The sequence below is a fragment of the Trachemys scripta genome, chromosome 1 (assembly GCF_013100865.1).
Source record: "Trachemys scripta elegans isolate TJP31775 chromosome 1, CAS_Tse_1.0, whole genome shotgun sequence".
NCBI classification, from domain to species: domain Eukaryota; kingdom Metazoa; phylum Chordata; order Testudines; family Emydidae; genus Trachemys; species Trachemys scripta.
The window spans coordinates 115,106,509-115,123,924 of NC_048298.1; the positions used below are offsets into that span (position 1 = coordinate 115,106,509).

General features: G+C 42.7%; 1 protein-coding gene across 3 annotated transcripts in view; it reads left to right on the forward strand.

Annotated features, from left to right (window-relative positions):
- BCAT1 (branched chain amino acid transaminase 1) overlaps nt 1-17,416 on the forward strand; it is a 95,124-nt gene that overhangs the window by 70,141 nt on the left and 7,567 nt on the right. For all 3 annotated transcript variants that reach the window (XM_034782352.1, XM_034782343.1, XM_034782361.1), the window contains 4 exons: nt 165-307; nt 9,423-9,508; nt 10,387-10,527; nt 12,287-12,361. In XM_034782352.1, the coding sequence (XP_034638243.1) occupies nt 165-307; nt 9,423-9,508; nt 10,387-10,527; nt 12,287-12,361 (445 nt within the window). The remainder of the gene's footprint in view (nt 1-164; nt 308-9,422; nt 9,509-10,386; nt 10,528-12,286; nt 12,362-17,416) is intronic.

Sequence of the window (17,416 nt, forward strand, 5' to 3'; positions counted from 1 at the left end):
CAGGAAATGACTGTGCAGAGCATTAATCGAGAGGCAGATTTTGCAATCTGGGCACTGAAAGTAATGTAAGCTGTTTTTAGAAATAGGAGAATTAGGAAGTTTTATGGCAGGAAAATACCCAGCTAGCTAGTGATAGCTGTTTCTTTTTCTTTTGTTCCTGAAAGGAATTATGGTTCTTCCATCTATGCCCAGCGTGAAGCTATGGAATTAGGGTGTCAGCAGGTTCTGTGGCTGTATGGAGAGGATCATCAAATCACTGAAGTCGGAACAATGAATCTTTTCCTGTACTGGGAAAATGAAGATGGAGGTATAGTAGTATGTGGCAGTAAACCTCTGCTCTTTGCAGTCCTCAGGCCTGGGAGCCAGTTGTAACCTCAGGCCTGGTGTCAGTGTTGTATGGATAATGCTTCTTGGGTTTGTAGTTCTGGCCCAAAGAATGGTGGTCTGCATTGCCTTCTTTTTCTGTTTTAGTGGGAGGAGGGAAGTCACCCCTTAGTCAATCCCCACTAGCCTACACAACTTCTTCCTTCCAGCAAGTCCCTTCCAAAGAAATGGGGTTTGGGACCTTCCCTCTGTGGAGAAGGCAGTTGATCAGAGACTCTGACCTTGCAGTTCTGCGACAGGCTGCGATTGCCTTCTATATCTCTTCTGCTTCTGTCATGGCCTCGAGCAGGGGCATCCCCATCTATTCCTGAACCATGACCTGTGTCCACAAAGCAATCAGACCTTCCTTTTGAATCATGATTTTCCCGCTAAGCAAGACAGGAGAAGCTGCTACATCTTTTAATCTTCTACATCTTTAATCCTGGTAAATTGCTTTGAAGATGTAGGACCAGATTTTTAAAGCAATACTAAATTTTTTTTTTTTTTTGCATCTGCAATCATTTGTGGTTGGAAATTATGCCACTTAGACAACTGATTGTCTAATTACTGCATGCAACCAGATATTTAGACACTTGCGTACCTTCATTTGTGCATGCAATTATTTATGTCTACAAAATTGTGCCTGCAGTTGGTTGTTAGTACAGAAGGGTAACCTAGTTTGAAGGACTATGGGCCTGATCCAAAGCCCATACAAGTCAATAGAAAGACTCCCATTAACTTCCCAGGACCTTGGCTCAGGTCCTAAATAAAGGCAAAGTGTTGTTCCACCATCTGCCAGTCTCAGAAACAAAAGAACAAGAAATCGGGATTCAAGCTCTGATCCTTTTCATGACAATGCAATGCACACTCTTGTAAAATGCCATTTCATTGCCATTTTTCTGCCAGTGCTATAGTGGTGGTTAGTAGTGGCTCACAATGGAAACAGCATTGTGTTTTATTTAGCATAAAAGTCTGTGAGTCAAGAAACCTGGGTTCTATTTCCAATTTGACTGCTGATTCTTGGGCAAATCCCTTAAATTTCTCTGTGTCTCAGTTTATACAGCTGTAAAATAGGGATAATATTTACCTAGCTCTAAAAAACTTACTGAGATCAAGTGAATGATGCTATATATGTGAATGTTGTTATTTAATATTTCATCACAATGGATTAGACATTGTAGCTATTGGGCCAAATTCACCCCTCGTGCACCTTCACTGGAGTTACACCAGCAAGGAATTTGGCCCATTTGGACAGCGCGAACAAGAAGTTGGTTAGCATTCAGTGTTCTGCTTTGTTTTTCAACCAGGAATAAGCAGGAATTATCCAGCTGCAATACCATACTGTTCCAAAGATCTGCTAACCAATGTGTTACCAGTGCACTACTGAATAGTATCATTCTGACATGGGTGGAACAAACAATCTGTAATTCATGCCATCCAGCCTACTATATGCCAGTCCTATTCCAAAACAGACCGGCCATTACACATGCTATGATCACTTGCGCTGCAAGGGCAATTAGCTACTTAGCAATGTATTACTAAGAAGCCTGGGTAAGACCTAAAACACCTACAACTGTTGGTTGCCATCAAGAAAATGCGCACCAGTGTATAACTGCCTACCCCCTTGCACCGTGGCAAAAAGTGACTGTTATTGTGCTCTTTCTCTTCATAAGGAATGCTACTAGGACTAGGGTGACCAGATAGCAAGGGTGAAAAATCGGAACGGGGGTGGGAGTTAATTGGCACCTATATAAGACTAAGCCCCCAAATATGGGGTCTATCCCTATAAAATCGGGACATCTGGTCACCCTAAATGCTACTTAGGTGGTCCTTGTTTTGTTTGCTTCATTGTGCATATATTGCAGTAGTAGTGGTGGTGATGGGGCGGGGGAGGGAGAGAGAGATTAAGCATAGAAATACAGTAGATTTGGAACTAGAAATCATGGGTACAGTTTAAGCATCAGGACCATACAGCTCATTGTGCGTTCAGGGAGTAATGTAAACTCTGTGTGTATGTGCTATGTTTTTTGTGTACCTTCATGAATGCACTAGATGGGGACTGACTTCAACAGTGCTGCAAGCCGTTTCTAGATCATTTTAGCCCTGGTATTGGACAAAAGAGGTGTCTAACATTCCAGTCTTGGGTGAACCCTAGAAAATGTCTCATTCACAATGGTGGTAGGGGGAGGGGGAAATTACCCAATAACCTCTGGTAAATTTGCATGACACACATTATGCTGATTCTGTACATTTAACATTGCTCTGGCTGAGTTTATAAGGTAGCTAAATCTGGATCACTATTGTTACAGGAATAACTGAGTGCAGTAGTTTCCGTTCATGAAATACTGCTTTCACCAGTGGCATATTTGGAGAGTGACATATACCCAGGAAGGTTTCCATGTTTACAAAATGTAAAGCTTGATCACTATGTGATCCTACAGGCCTACCTTTTCCCGGCACATAACATTGTTGAGAGACAAAGGGTGGCAGGAGTGGAAAGCATATTAAATGGAATGTCTGTTTCTTCTACCTAGGGGCTTAGCTTGGCAGAGATGAAGACCTTTAAAATCAAAACAAATGTACAGTCTAGAGAATATATCAAATGGGGGCTGTATACTATGGAATCTGTTTCTATTTTCCAGTATACGGAGGCAGTGTTGAGAATGGTTAGCTGCAAAGAGTCAGGACACCTGGGTTCTATTTCTGGCTGAACCATTAAGCCACTGTGTGACCTTGGGCAAATTATTTATCTCTGTGCCTCAGTTATCCCATCAATAAAATGGGAATAATAATACCTACTTCACAGGAGTGATGGGATGCTTAATTCCTTAAAAGCTCTTTGGAATCCTCAGATGAGGGCCAGCCCTATACCACGTGGTGCCCCAGGTGAGGAGCGTCTTTAGCGCCCCACTCCATTAGTTAAACTTTTGAATATCTTATTTTTATCGTATTTATAGCCCATTTCACAACTTTGATGCACGATTTATCCCTGTTGTATAAGATATAAATATGCACGCCAGGATCTGTAAATCTGTATTTATTCATGCCATATATAAGCAAAGTACACTTTCGCATTTACATAATAAAACAAAGTTCACAATATCGCAGCTGGGCTCTCACTTCACTTTGTTCTTATATCTCATTGACTGACTGGCAATGTCCTGCCCCTTATATACAACATTCTAGGAGGTTTTGAGGAAAATGTACCTCTCAGAAAGTCTGGAAGTTTCCATGAGATTCTACGAAGGTCCAGAACATTGTACGTGGTTAGTGAAAAATGAATCCACATACAGAATACCTGAAACATTTTACTTCAAACATCCTATTTTTCCTTTTGTCACTAACAACAAAAATAACACCCCAAGCCTGGTGTCCCCCAAGCCGGCATCCCAGGTGGTTGCTGGGGTCACCTGCCCCCTCAATCCAGCCCTACCTCAGATGAAAAGACTCACAGAAGTTCAAAATAATGCTATTATATGTGTGAAAAACAGAGCTCGATGATTGTTAAAATGGTCATTGTGCTGCAGAAAGTGCCATGTGGTGGTGGAGCATGAAGTTTGCTGGTGACACTGTGTGGGCTGTTAGATGCACAATGATCCTAAAAGGATGGATAATTTTTGTAGAGAGTGACAGAGAGATTGACAAATGTATGGGATGACAGCCAGAGAAAGGAAAAAAAGAGAGAGGGATAGAGGGCCTGGGAGCAAGTAGCAATCGGAACAAGAAGGGAGGGGAAAATGGAATGGAGAACTGGGGTGAAAGGAAAGTGTGAGGAAAAGAGAAAAAATGAAGGAGAGAGCAGCACAGAGGGACGGGGAGATTGGGTTTATGATAGGGTATGGACCCCAGAGCTTCCTGAGGCCTATGTGATCCAGAAGTTCTCTTGGTGGCCCCACCCATGCAAACATTTTGGTGTTTTTTTACATTTTGTAATAATCTGCCTAGCTCTAAACTCATCTCGTATGCATCAATCAGTGCATGTTCATAAATAGTTGTGGGATAAATGAAGGGGGTGTAGACACCCAGCCAGCCAGTTAGCTGTAAAATCCCTCTTGGTGTCTGTTCTCTGCTTGCTTTACCTGTAAAGAGTTAACAAGCCCACAGGTCTGACATTCAAAGCATGCTCAAAAAACAAACAAACTCAGCTATACATTGGTCTTGGCATCTCGTTCATATGGCAGACTCAAGAATACCCAAGGCCCTATTTCTGGTCAGCTACAGCATGGCACCTGCTTTCATGGTAGCCAGTACAAACAATATAGACACACTGAAGTCATGCATGAAAGCATATCAGCCAATCCCAGTCAATGGGAAACAACAGCCCACAACAGAGCAAAGTGGCAGCAGATTTGTCATATTGCAGTTAACTGCTTTGAAGCAAGGTGCATCAGCAACACCTGAGGTGAAAAACATGAACAGCGCAAAGCAAGGCTACAACAGCCTGCAATGGTCATGGACAATCTTGTCTGTCCCCCATGTAACCATGCTTGCAATTCTCACATTGGTCTGAACTCACATATACGTGTTCATTTATAGTGTTTGCTGAATGCTCGTATGTTGACGCTATGTGAGACTCCATTATCATTATTGCAGTAGCATTGAGAGGCCAGGGGCCCGTTGCGCAAGGCACTGAACAAACATGTACCAAAGAGACCATTCCAGATCTGGGGAGCGTAAAGTGATTTTAAAATTCGGTCTTGTATTTTACTGAACAACATAAGTTTCAAGTCTTTCATGCAAGTTGTCAAGGCTGAATCCCCACTTTGGCACTTCGAGTGCAGAAGGTGGCGGTCTGCAAGGATTCAAAAAATTAATGCTGGCCACTCCAGGCTTGTATTAAACTCCCCAGGTTACAGCTTTTTTCTGACCTTGGCTTGGTAAACGCAGCCGCCACCCTAATGCAAAAAAACCCCTTGGATCCAGGAAGGAGCACTTGGGAATTCCTTCCTGTGGGGTACCCTCAAGCCCTTTCACCCGCCCTCAGTGGAAGAGCTGAGAAAAAAAACAAAGGAAATTAGCTGTTGCTACCAGCTAATCAAACAACATGCACAAACCTCTTAGGATACCAAAAATCCAATCTTGTTTTAAAAAAAGGTAAATGTTATTAAAAACAAAAAGGAAGAAAATACATCTGGAACTTAGGCTTTTGCTAGATTTTAAAAGAGCAATTCCAAAAATTAAGCACCCAAAATAGCTTTCGTGGGGATTCAGCTTAAAGGTTACAAGCAAACAAAAGCATCTGGGATTAGCACAGAGGAGATCCACAAGCCAAAATAAAGAAATAAACCTGATCGCCTCTATTTAAACATTCCTAATTTACTTACATATTTGGGGGGTTTCAAATAAGTAATTCTAGGTATGATCTGATGATTTCTCAGACCTGTCTTAAAGATTTACACAGCATTCCTGCTGCCCTCTGTTCCCCTCTTTCCCAGAGAAACACAACAGACGCAAAGGGAAAGCTTCTTTCCCAATTTTAAAATGTTCTAGCCTTTCCATTGGCTCTTTTGGTCAGTCAGTGCACAGTCATCAGCAAATAAAAGCTCCTTAATGCGTAAATCTGCCACTTTCATGCAAGAATGGAAGCGCTGCAAATTTGAACAACTTATAACACTGCAGAACTGGGTAAATGCTCCTCTGTCAGTGTCATGAAATGCATCCATAAGCATAACCAATAAAAGGATGGAAGAGACTGTGGAAGCCAGCACACAACTGTGTTTGGTGCCACTGGTGACCAGAAAGGGTTCTGATATCTCGCCATTTCCCACCACTCTGGTCATCATACCTTCATGGAAGGATGGAATAGCAAAAATAAACTTTCCAAAGATGAACAAAAAATCGAGCAAGAGACAGTGCCACAGAATTTCAAGGGTGCCAACATTGTACACCTCTATAAACGTAAGGGTGAATGGTCAAACTGTGATAATTACTATGGCATTTCCCTTCCCTCTGTTGCAGGGGAAATTATTGCACTGGTCATACTGAATTGACTTAACATCTATCTTGTGGGAAACATCATCCCCGAGCCTGGATAGGGCACTGTAGATATGATCTTCCCAGCCTGTCAGCTTTGGGAAAAGTGCTGGGAGCAAAACCATGGTCTTTATGTGATGTTCGTCAACTAAGCTAAAGCAATTGTCTCCCTAAATCATGGGGACTCTGGAAAGTTACCTCAGTACAAATAAATGTATATAAAAATCAATAAAAGCAGACAAATAGGAAGTTTTCCCATACAGGGCTGTTTTTCCTATGTGCTATTATAAATCCAGGAGTTTGCAGCTTATCAAAATGACTCTCCCATGAAAAGACAAATGGGGTTTGTGAGTTCATAGTCTGATTTCCCAGAGATGGGCAAGCTGAATGCATATGGAGCCAGATTTGGTGTACACATGGTACCAGACGGAGATGATGACATGCTGCAAGGGGGGCAGATGCTCCTCTAGGTGACCCCAGGCTGGTAGACATAATATGCATACTTGACAAAATTATATAAAGCTGGCAGTTTAAAACATTTTGCATATTTCCCATATTCTATCAACTCCATGCTGTTTGGCAGCTGGCCTGGCAAGCTTTCAAAATAGCTCACAGCAATCAAAGTATATTTTGGATCTTATACACATCCCGCTCCACCATTCAGGGTAAAGCCTCTGAAGAGGGAACAGTATCAAGTGTGTCACAGGGTTCAATATTGAGGTCCATATTATTTCTTATTTTCACTAGTAGGAGTATGTACATTCAGACATGATCAAATTTGATGATTCCAAAGTTGGTGAAGTAGCAAACGCCCAACATGGGAATTTCCAGACCAGATCAGACCAGTGGATTATTTAATCCAGAATCCTGGCTGACAATGGCCAGTAACCAAATGTTTCAGAGGTGGACAATTATGGAATAACTTGCCCATAATAGATATTTCTACTTAGTCACTTTCAGTTATTGGCTGGGCCCAGACAAAGAGCAGACAGCCCTTGGAGGTAGGCATGGGAGAGTTTATTTGGTTGTTAGGTGGATTCATAGGAGAAAGGAGAGCTAGAGTTTCCAACCCTGGGAGAAAGGAAAGAGATGGCATCCTGGCATCTAGCAGTCTGCCACTGAATCAGGAATGGCCACTGCTGATAAATGGCCACTGCTGACAAACTGCCAACGCTGGGTACATAGACACTGGAGCTGGAGAACAGAAGTGTAACTGTGGTGGCACAGGCAGTGCGATGGATTAGTTGCCCAAGTAAGTGCATAGAGTCCTGGAGGAGGATCAAACTTGGGCAGCTGGCCTGTCCCGCTATTCGCGCAGCCGTGGCTACACTTCTATTTTTAGTGCACTAGTTCCATTAAAGTTAGTGCATGTATGTCTGCCAAAGCTGGAAATTACTCTTCCAGCTCGAACTATGAACATACCCACAGTGTGTAGCCATATCCTGGGTGGATTGTACCTACCTCTGTTAGGTACCTAAGAGATGTCGTCTCCTTACATTTTGGCAGCACTTGAATAGTTTGCCATGACAATTTGAATCTATTGTGTGTGCCCACTTTCAAAGGAACATCTCAAGTTATGTAGGAAAAACAGAAACCAAAGCTCTTGATCCACAGTAAGAAATATAGCCCTGAATGGACTGAGGCAGCAAAGCATACAATGGACATTGCATAAGAGATGATGATAACCTGCCGTGAGAGGACATCCATGTAAATACCTTGGGGACTGCCAGATATGGTGAGCAGGCTCACACCATTTAAGATCAGAAGGGATGAAGGACTGTAATTGGGAGGAACGAGATGCTTAAAAGTAGAAAAAGAGAGAAGAAAGCTACTGAAAAGCAGGGGCCAAGATTTTCAGAAGTGACAAGTGCTTTTGGGTGCCACCTCCATTGCTGGATGCCAACTCTGAGTCTCTATAAAGTAAAGGGCCTGGTTTTTCAAAGGGCAGGGGCTAGAGCACTATATGAAAATCAAGCCCCCAGATGTTATAGGTTGGGCTCCCAAAATCATTTGTCACTTTTGGTAATCTTTGCCAGAAGCTGTGTTGTTGATATGCTGACTAGCTGAACGAGTCAGAGGGGAAAAAAGGAGATTGCACTCTCTAGAAATGTAATACTTTGTTTCTTTACTGCACCTAATCCAAGATAACTACCTATGTTATTTTTTGCCAAGTATGAGATTAGATATGTCAAGCACATATTTATTTAAATCTGATTTTTTCCCTCTGTTTAAACAACCCCTTCCCCAAAATCTTGTTTTCAGTTAAACCATTTGAATCTTTGGCTGGGACAGAAAACCTGTTAGGTTATCAAATCCATCTCACTTGAAGGCCCCATTGAGCAGAGCTCGGAAGTATGTACTTAACTTTGAGCTTTATTTGTATGATACATCATCCTCCAGACACCTTACAAATGTTTATTTACTGCATCTCACAGCACCCCGGTGAGAGAACCAGTGGTAGCAAATCCATTTTATAGACGAGAATGCTAGACACAGAGTGGGTCACTTCCAGCTTCCACTTGTGGCTCCTTATGTCGCAGTTGGGCAGTTAAATGGTTCCCCGGGGTCACACAGTGAGCCAGTGGCAGAGCCGGGAATAGAACCCAGTCATGTACTCTAACTACTAAATACACCTAATCCCAATTCAATCAAGGCAAGTCTACACTGCAGCCCAGCTGCACTACTGTAGCATGTCTGGTGAAGACACTCTATGCCGATGGGAGAGCGCTCTCCTGTCAGCATAATTACTCCTCCTCGGCGAGAAGAGGAAGCTCTGTTGGCGGGAGAGCAACTCCCGCCAACATAGCACCAGTGTGGACAGCACGAAACTTACATCACTCAGGCGGGCTTTTTCACACCCCTAAGCTATGTAAATTGTATTGATTTAGGCTGTAGTGTAGACCTGCCCTCAGATATATGCATAGATTCAAAACAAGTGGCATCCAACTGAGTTTGTGCAATTTAGAAACTCCCTCTGAAATTCTAACCAATGTTTGTATCTTATGATATCGGATATTGCATGATGGTGTCTGATATTTCTGCTCTCATTTAAATATTTTATTTTGTTTGCATTTTTATTTCAACAGAAGAGGAACTGGCAACCCCACCGTTAGATGGCATCATTCTTCCTGGAGTGACGAGGCAGAGCATCTTGGAGCTGGCACGCAAGTGGGTGGGTGTTTGCCTTGTCCCTCAGTAGTAGCAATTTTAACAACTGTGAGATACGCTGTTATGAAAGTAACTCATTTATTGTGTTCAAGTAATGGCTCACAGTTCCACCTGATCCTTTAAACCAAATACGAACTGGGGAAGCATGTTAAAATTGAAAAGTCTTGGCCAAACCACCCAGACACCAGGATTCGTTCCACGGAGCCACATACAGTCTAACTAGTTCCCAATAAGTATTCCCACACAAAAATCTTCATTAATTTTGTGTTAGAGTTGCCAGACTCCACATCCCATTAATACAATTGGCTTAAAGTAAGGAAATAAGCAACTGTCATTCATCACCCCATCTACACTCTACTCATCAGCTCCTTGTTCCACCACCTATAGCCCATGTGTCTCCACCTTCATTCTGAGCAACCAGGGTACAGCCTTAAGTCCAGCCATAGATGTAATGCCTGTATTCTTGCAGTTTTCAAATCTGTACTTGAATACAAGTTCTCATGGACAAAGTACTATAAGCTCAGCAATGATCAAAAGCATACAGGTCCTCCGTTTACATCCCATCCAAAAGTTCTGCTGCAGCTGCACGGAGTTCCTGAACACCATGCTGAGGTTCAGCACCAAATTTGAGGGGAAAGTGCCACCTAGTGAATTGCCATCATCACACTTTCTAGATCTTGGGTTTTCCTTGGAGGTCATTCATTTAACTACTGACTAGGCCATCGCTTGCTTAGCTGTATGAGAACTGAAAATTAACTGGCTACAACTGGGTTTGTTAAAAATATCACCTTTGTGATACAATTACAGGTGTCTAATGTAAGGAAAGAATTACGACCTTTAAGAACATGTGCTCTGGTTTTGTGTTTCTGATCTCTGGCGCAGGGAGAATTTAAAGTGTCTGAGCGGTACATCACCATGAGTGATCTGACAGCTGCCTTGGAGGAAAACAGAGTGAAGGAGATGTTTGGTGCTGGCACAGCTTGTGTCGTATGCCCTATTTCTAAAATATTATACAAAGGCAAGGTAAGGAAAGTATTTGTGTTTGTTTTTTCTTCCCCATATAATTACAGCTTGGCATTGTCTGAGGTTCATGCGGGAAGTACCTTATCAGTATATTGCCTCCTAACTTCTTCCCAACTTCTTCTCAACTTTCCCTTCTCAAGGGAAAACTGATTTTTTTTTTCAAAATTCCCCCACCCTCTTTTTTGTGTTTAATTTGAAATTTCAGATGTTCATTTTTTTTACCAGCTCTATAGTTCGTTGAAAAGTGGGGGGCAGATTTATTTTAAATTTAAGTAAAAAAAAAAAATCATTCAGACAAAAAAAATCAAAATTTGAAATTTCATCAACGTTTTGCCATTAGAAGCATTTCAGCCAGCTCTGTGATGTGATTTACAGTCAAATCTTCCCTTAATAGGGAGACTGACAGCCAGTCACAGTTCCTCAGTTCTGTTCTGCCCATCCCTGGCATAAATTAAAATTGCAGAGGAGGAGATTTAAATTCTTCCATCAGCAGAAACGGGTCATACAGAGAGCATGGCTTTGCTCCACCATGACCACTCCCCTTCCATCCCCTAATACAGTGGTCCCCAACCTTTTTCGTCTGGTGGGCGCCAGATGATGAGCCACAGAGGACCATGGCGGCGGATGAGCATCCGCCGAAATGCCGCTGACAAGCGGCAACGTCAATAGGCGTCGCCGCCGACAAGCAGCATCATCCAGAGGCATCGCCGCCGAAATGCCACCGAATTTGGCGGCATTTCGGTGACGACGCCTCTGGATGACGCTGCTTGTCGGCGGCATTTCGGCGGATAGTCGTCCGCCAGCCAGTACGCGGGCACTTAGACGCCCCTGACCTAATATGTCTCCTTCCTAACCCCATCCCATGCCTGACTTAATCCTTCCCCTTATACCAGGCAGCACAGCTCTGTTGGAGAGGACACAGATGGCAGAGCTGGTACAGGAGATGGCATAACTGTTTCTGTCTGCTGTACACCAGTTGGGAAATTCCCCCTGAACAGGGGGAATTCTGTAGAGCATTTCTTTGTCCTGTTTAAGTTCACTTTGCACTGCTTACATTGCACAAAATGAACTTCGCAGACCAGTGAATCCAGCCCAAGAGGTATGTTGATATGTTTCTTCGTGAAGATAGACAACAGAACAAATAAAATAACTATGTAGAAAATGATGCTTCTAATAGAGGGACTGTATCTATTAATCTGATCATGCTTTTGAGATACGAATGGGAAACATTAAGATGTTGACGGTTGAAAATTATGGTAAATGTACTTGTTTTTAACACAATACACAGTGTAGATAGTAAATAGAAAGGTGCTTCTTTGAGTTGACTATCCTCCTCCTCAAGCCTTACTGATTGAGCAAGAAGGTAAGTGTGGAGTAGTGATTAGACCTTGCTTGGACTCCGGTAGCAGCTGGGTTCTATTCCTGGCTTTATTGCCACTCCTTTGGCCAAGTCCTTTATTGCCACTCCTTTGGCCCCCCTGAGGAGGGCCTAAACCAACTCTCATTACAGTCAATAGAAGTAGTACAGTTGACGTGAATGTCAGCTGATCCTTGAGCTTTCTGTGTCTCCTATAAAATGGATATTAATGATCCTTACCCACCTGATGGGAGTGTTGTGAGGTTTAATTAATGTTTGTGAAGTGCTTTGAGGTCCTCAGATTTGAAAGACATTTATATCTGCATGTACTTGTTGTTGCTTTTGTTATTTGACTGTACATGATGAGCTTCTAGGACTTATTCTCATTTTAATTCCATCTAGAATTTGCACATTCCAACTATGGAGAATGGACCTCAGTTAGCAACCCGCTTCCTGAATCAGCTGACTGATATCCAAGTAAGGGATTCTCTTCTTTAGATTGATAACATAATGAAAGAGGTGAAATAGAATGAATGAATAGTTTTTCTGTTACAGGCTCCAGGAATCAAAATATAGACTCTTTCTCCCACCTCTCCTGGCATTGAAACCTTCGTAGATTATCAGTGATAAGGGATGGTGCAGGAAGATATTTACCCTACATGTCACTGAGGGATGCTGTTTTACTCCTTAAAACCTGCCCTCCCTCTTTCATCTTGAAACAGAGTGATTTTATACAGGTGTGAAATACAGGAGTGCTTGTAAAAGACTGATGTTTATGTCCTCGTCACATGACATGGACCAGGATTATAAAAAGTTATACTCAGTCATTATCCACAAACTCCAGTGGCAGCTGTTTCATCTTCCCTTTAAAAAAATACACAGTCAGATAAAACCTAATATCAACTTCCACAAAATAGTACAGCCAATCAATTAACCCCCCCCCACAAAGTGATGTCTTGGATGGTGGGCATGGTATTTGATATTGGCCAGTAACTGCTATCTTGTAGGCTCAATGTCTTTCTGATCATGCAGCCACTACTTGTTCCCAAAACAGTTCCTCCTCTAGTGGCTTGTTGGATGTTAAGATGGATGGATCTACCATTTGGCACTTGTATTTGCTCTCAGTATCTGGAGAGGCATGTTTTACTTCGGTCAGTGCACAAAGACTGTCAATAGCATTCTGGACATCCTCAAGAAGCTGAGAACCAGTGTCCTCCTTGGTTTATTTAGATGTCTTCTCTTCCTCCTGTAGGGGGTGGTGAATGATATATGGCCTCAGCATGGATAGAATAGCTGTTACCTTGACAGGTTGCAAGTCGCTTTGTTTGCAAACATTCTCTAACATTCTCTCCCACTTACTATGGCAGTAACTCTTTGGCATTCTTCTCATAGTATTTCTTCTGATCTGGGTTGCAATAGTTATTTCGTAATTGCCCCAGAGTTAATGTCTGTGGCTCAAGAAGCACATTAGATGTTGCCACTAAGGTTTTTATCCTCCTGCCGTTGAGCTGCTGAACTGGTGATCCTAATAAAACATAGTGAGATGTGTTGCAGTATCCATACTAAATATGGATCCCTTGAATCTATCAGGGCTTTTATTTTAAATTTTTACTGACTCTTCTGCAAATCCTCACCTGGTGGGCATGAACTGATAGAGCAATAAAAAAATTGTCAGTTTGAGTCATTCATTAATTGTGGCCCGTTGTCTGCTATCAACTCACCTGGAATCCCATGGCTAACATATTGAGATTTACAATGTGATATTCAATGTGTTGTACAATAGAGTAGTTAAAAATAAAATAAAATGAATAGCATTCCACTAACCCTTCATTTTTTAAATCAAGTAGTGTGTACCAGCCTTGGACTAGGGACAGTCGAGCAACTTAGGTAGTTTCAGTAGCTCTTTTGGATTCTTGTTCTATTTATTGCAGGTTTCACACATGGATACTATCATATAGATTCTGTCCGACCTGCTTTTCATCACCCTGCTGAAAAGCAGCTAGAAAGCAGCTAGAAAGTTGTTGAATCTGTGCCCTGCTGGATTCCCCCTCTGTGACAGAATTCTCAGGTGGCACGGATCCACCATTGTGGGTTCTAGGCTTGTCTCCAGTTCCCTCATGGACCCCATCCAGAGTAGTCTCTACACCTTTTCAAAACAAAGTATTGTTTGATCACAACAGGAACATAACAAGGCAAAAAGGTTTTTCAACACAACAAACAGCCTATATGCATGCCTGTCGTACCTAAAGCTTAGGTAGGCCTAGCCAATCCATACGCCCCACCTCTGGGGTCGGGAGACAGTTTGCACACCTGCAGTCTCTGCATCCCTGCCGCCAGAGCTTCAGGGACTCAGGTTTTTATCCACTACAAAATTTTGTTTCAGTTTTCTGCCTGGGTTTCCCCTCTCCTCTGTCAAGGCAAGGGTGTCGAACCCAACATAGTCTGAGATAAACTTCAGAGGGAACGACACCTGCTTTGTCCCATGAAGTACTGGTGGCTATCAGGAGGGTTTCTCCATTTTCCTGTTTACCTGCAAACTAACCCATGCTAAAAGTAACCCTTAATAATCATATAGCAAACAACACAATAATAATCAAACTGACAGATGAAACACATGATACTAATAAACTATCACAGGCAGCTCCCATGCCCTTCACTTGGGTCATTTATATTCTGATTCCCCTCAAAAAAATCTCCCCATGTAATTTCAGTGGAATACAGTATTGTTTGCTGTGCTCTGCTAAGCAGCTTCCACATTCCACCATGGAGGTGTGGAGCATTTCAGTGTTAGAGGAAACAATTCCCATATGTTTGTATTTAGCACGTAAAGGGCTTGTGTGTGCTTCTGCATAAAGATGCTGTATGAATTAGGCCCAATTGTCGTAATGGTCTCTATATTAGGAGCTGGACTGAGACTACTAATTCATTTTGTGTATGCCAACTGACAGTGATTAGATGATAGGGACTTTCAGTTCCAGCAATGAACACTGCATTTGAACCAGTAACCTAGAGGTGAATCGCTCCGTATCCAATTGCTAATCACCTCTGCCATCCAGTTCCCTCGTATGCAATACATACTAGTTTAACATTTTCAGATTTCTTTGATTATTTTGCATCTAGATCTGTTTTCCTGCCACTTACTGTTTTTTGTAATCCACAATCCTCCATGTGCAACAGGATTTACTTAGATTTGAACAGCTGTTCAGTGGAAAGTAGAGCTAGAATGACAAATTAGAACTTTGTGGGCAGTACTGATTACATTTCTCGCGGCAGTAGCAAGAGACAGGGGAACGCTGCAGTATGCATTTACACTTGTGTTACTAAAAGGAAATTGTGATTACTATAGATTGATAGAGAGTTTAGATGAAATAATTTACTCTGTGTATAGCATTGGTGTGGTTATGAATGCATCAATCACAGAATACTGTGTTCTATAACAGCTTGAGTTAGAGGATTTAAAGATGAGGTTCTCTCTGGGAATTGCACTGCCTCTGAAATGCCAATCAGTGCAGGCAACCTCCTTCTTCCCTAAATAAGAAGCCCTGAATGCTTTGGCTAATATGGCCAGTGGTTCCAAATATTGTAGATTATTTATGGCTTCTTCATGATGATTTGTATTTTTAAGGAGGATGCAGTGAAAGCTTGTTCATTTTTAAAGTGTAGCTCAGAAAGCAATTTGGGTGGGATAGGTCAACAGTTTCAGGTGAAATTATTATTTGTATTAGAGTAGAATTTAAAGGCCACGATCAGTATCAAGGCCCCATTGTGCCAGGTGCTGTACAAATATATAATAAGAGACAGTCCTGCTACACACACTAAATAGGCAAGCCTGAGAAAATAGTGGTAGAGAGGGTTGGCTAGAGGAGGAAGTATTATTATCTCTATTTTACACATCAGAACCTGAGCAGCAGAGAGATTGAGTGACTTGCCCAGGTTACATAGGAAGTCTGTGGCCAATCCAGAAATGGAATCTGATCTACTTAGTCCCAAAATAGTGTCTTAACTGCACAACCATCCTTCTTTTCTAAAATATGAGAATGAACTCAAACCTTTGGCAAAAACTGAATCCATACTGACCCTTTTGGGGAACTTAAGGAAGTCTAGATTGTGATTTCAGTTTTATGCACCTCTGCATTTCTTGGTGCTGAACAGGGTGAGACACTGAAGTCTGAGAGTACGTCTCAGAAGATCGTCGGGTAGTAATCGACTATCGGGGATCGATTTATCGCGTCTCGTCTAGACGTGATAAATCGTTCCCCGAACGCACTCCTGTCGACTCTGGAACTCCACCAGAGTGAGAGGCGGAAGCGGAGTCGACGGGGGAGCCGCGGCTGTCGATCCCGCGCCGGGAGGACCCGAGGTAAATCGATCTAAGATACGTCGACTTCGGCTACGCTATTCTCGTAGCTGAAGTTGCGTATCTTAGATCGATCTCCCGCCACCCCCAGTGTAGATCTGCCCTGAGTGAGGCTGTTCTTACGAACAGAAGCAGGGGATACTGGAAGTCACAAGAGAGCTTGTTTTCAGGAGATTTCCTGCCCATTTTTGCAGGTTCTGGAGGTTCAGATAAATTCCCAAGGTTTTTGAGTTTCACTCAGTTACTTGACAGGTGAATTAATAGCAGTAATTATCCTAATTAGCAGAGTAAACTTCAACATAAAGAACTCACCTCTTTTAATGGAAAATGCTGATGCAGCCTCTGCTCAGCTTGGACGGGGCGTGAAGGGAGACAGGAGCCTTTATGGTGCCTCATTGGCCAGTGCTTGAGCCAGGTAAATTTCTAGTGTGAATCGGAGGAGCCTCACAGCTGCTGTGATTTATACCAGCTGCCTAGGACTCCCAAGGGGCTGTTCCATAGTAAAGGATCACCAGGGTTAGCGCCAACTCCCTTTTCTCCAGTCATGCCCTCTACATTACAGTGTCTCTTTGCCACCCAGGGATTAGCCCATGCTGGGGGAATCCTGCACTGTTCGGTTAAACTGGCATTATGGCTGCTTTGCAATGCCAGGGAAGCATGAAGCATCTATGGTGGGGACAAGGAACTGACCTGGAAATGTCATGAATGGAGCCCTGCTTTTCGAGCATGGTGTAACACATTCCGTCAGCTGTGCTGCAGACCTGTGTCCAGTGATAGCAGAATTAGCAACAAGGAGAAGAAATATCCCCAAGGACTGTTAGAAGACATTGTGGTGTTGTGTTGTACAGAGAGCTGTTCAGCCACTAGCCTTCGAAGACAGCACTCCCAAATGCTGTTTTTTCAAGTGAACACAGCAACAAGCCAAGAGCTTTTTCTCTTCTTCGGAATTCATCTTTTAATTTGCTCTTCTGCCCTAAGGTTTTTCTCTTATGGTCTCCATGCTTCCACACTCCATTTCAGTGTGTATACTGGGCCACTAGAGATGTATAGGCTGCAGTGCCTTCCGTATGCAGATGGTACTCAGCTCTCTGTTGTCATCTTAGTCTGACCCACAGGTGAAGTCTAGAGATAATCTGACTCAAAGGCACTGGACTGGGATTCAGGAGATCTGGGTT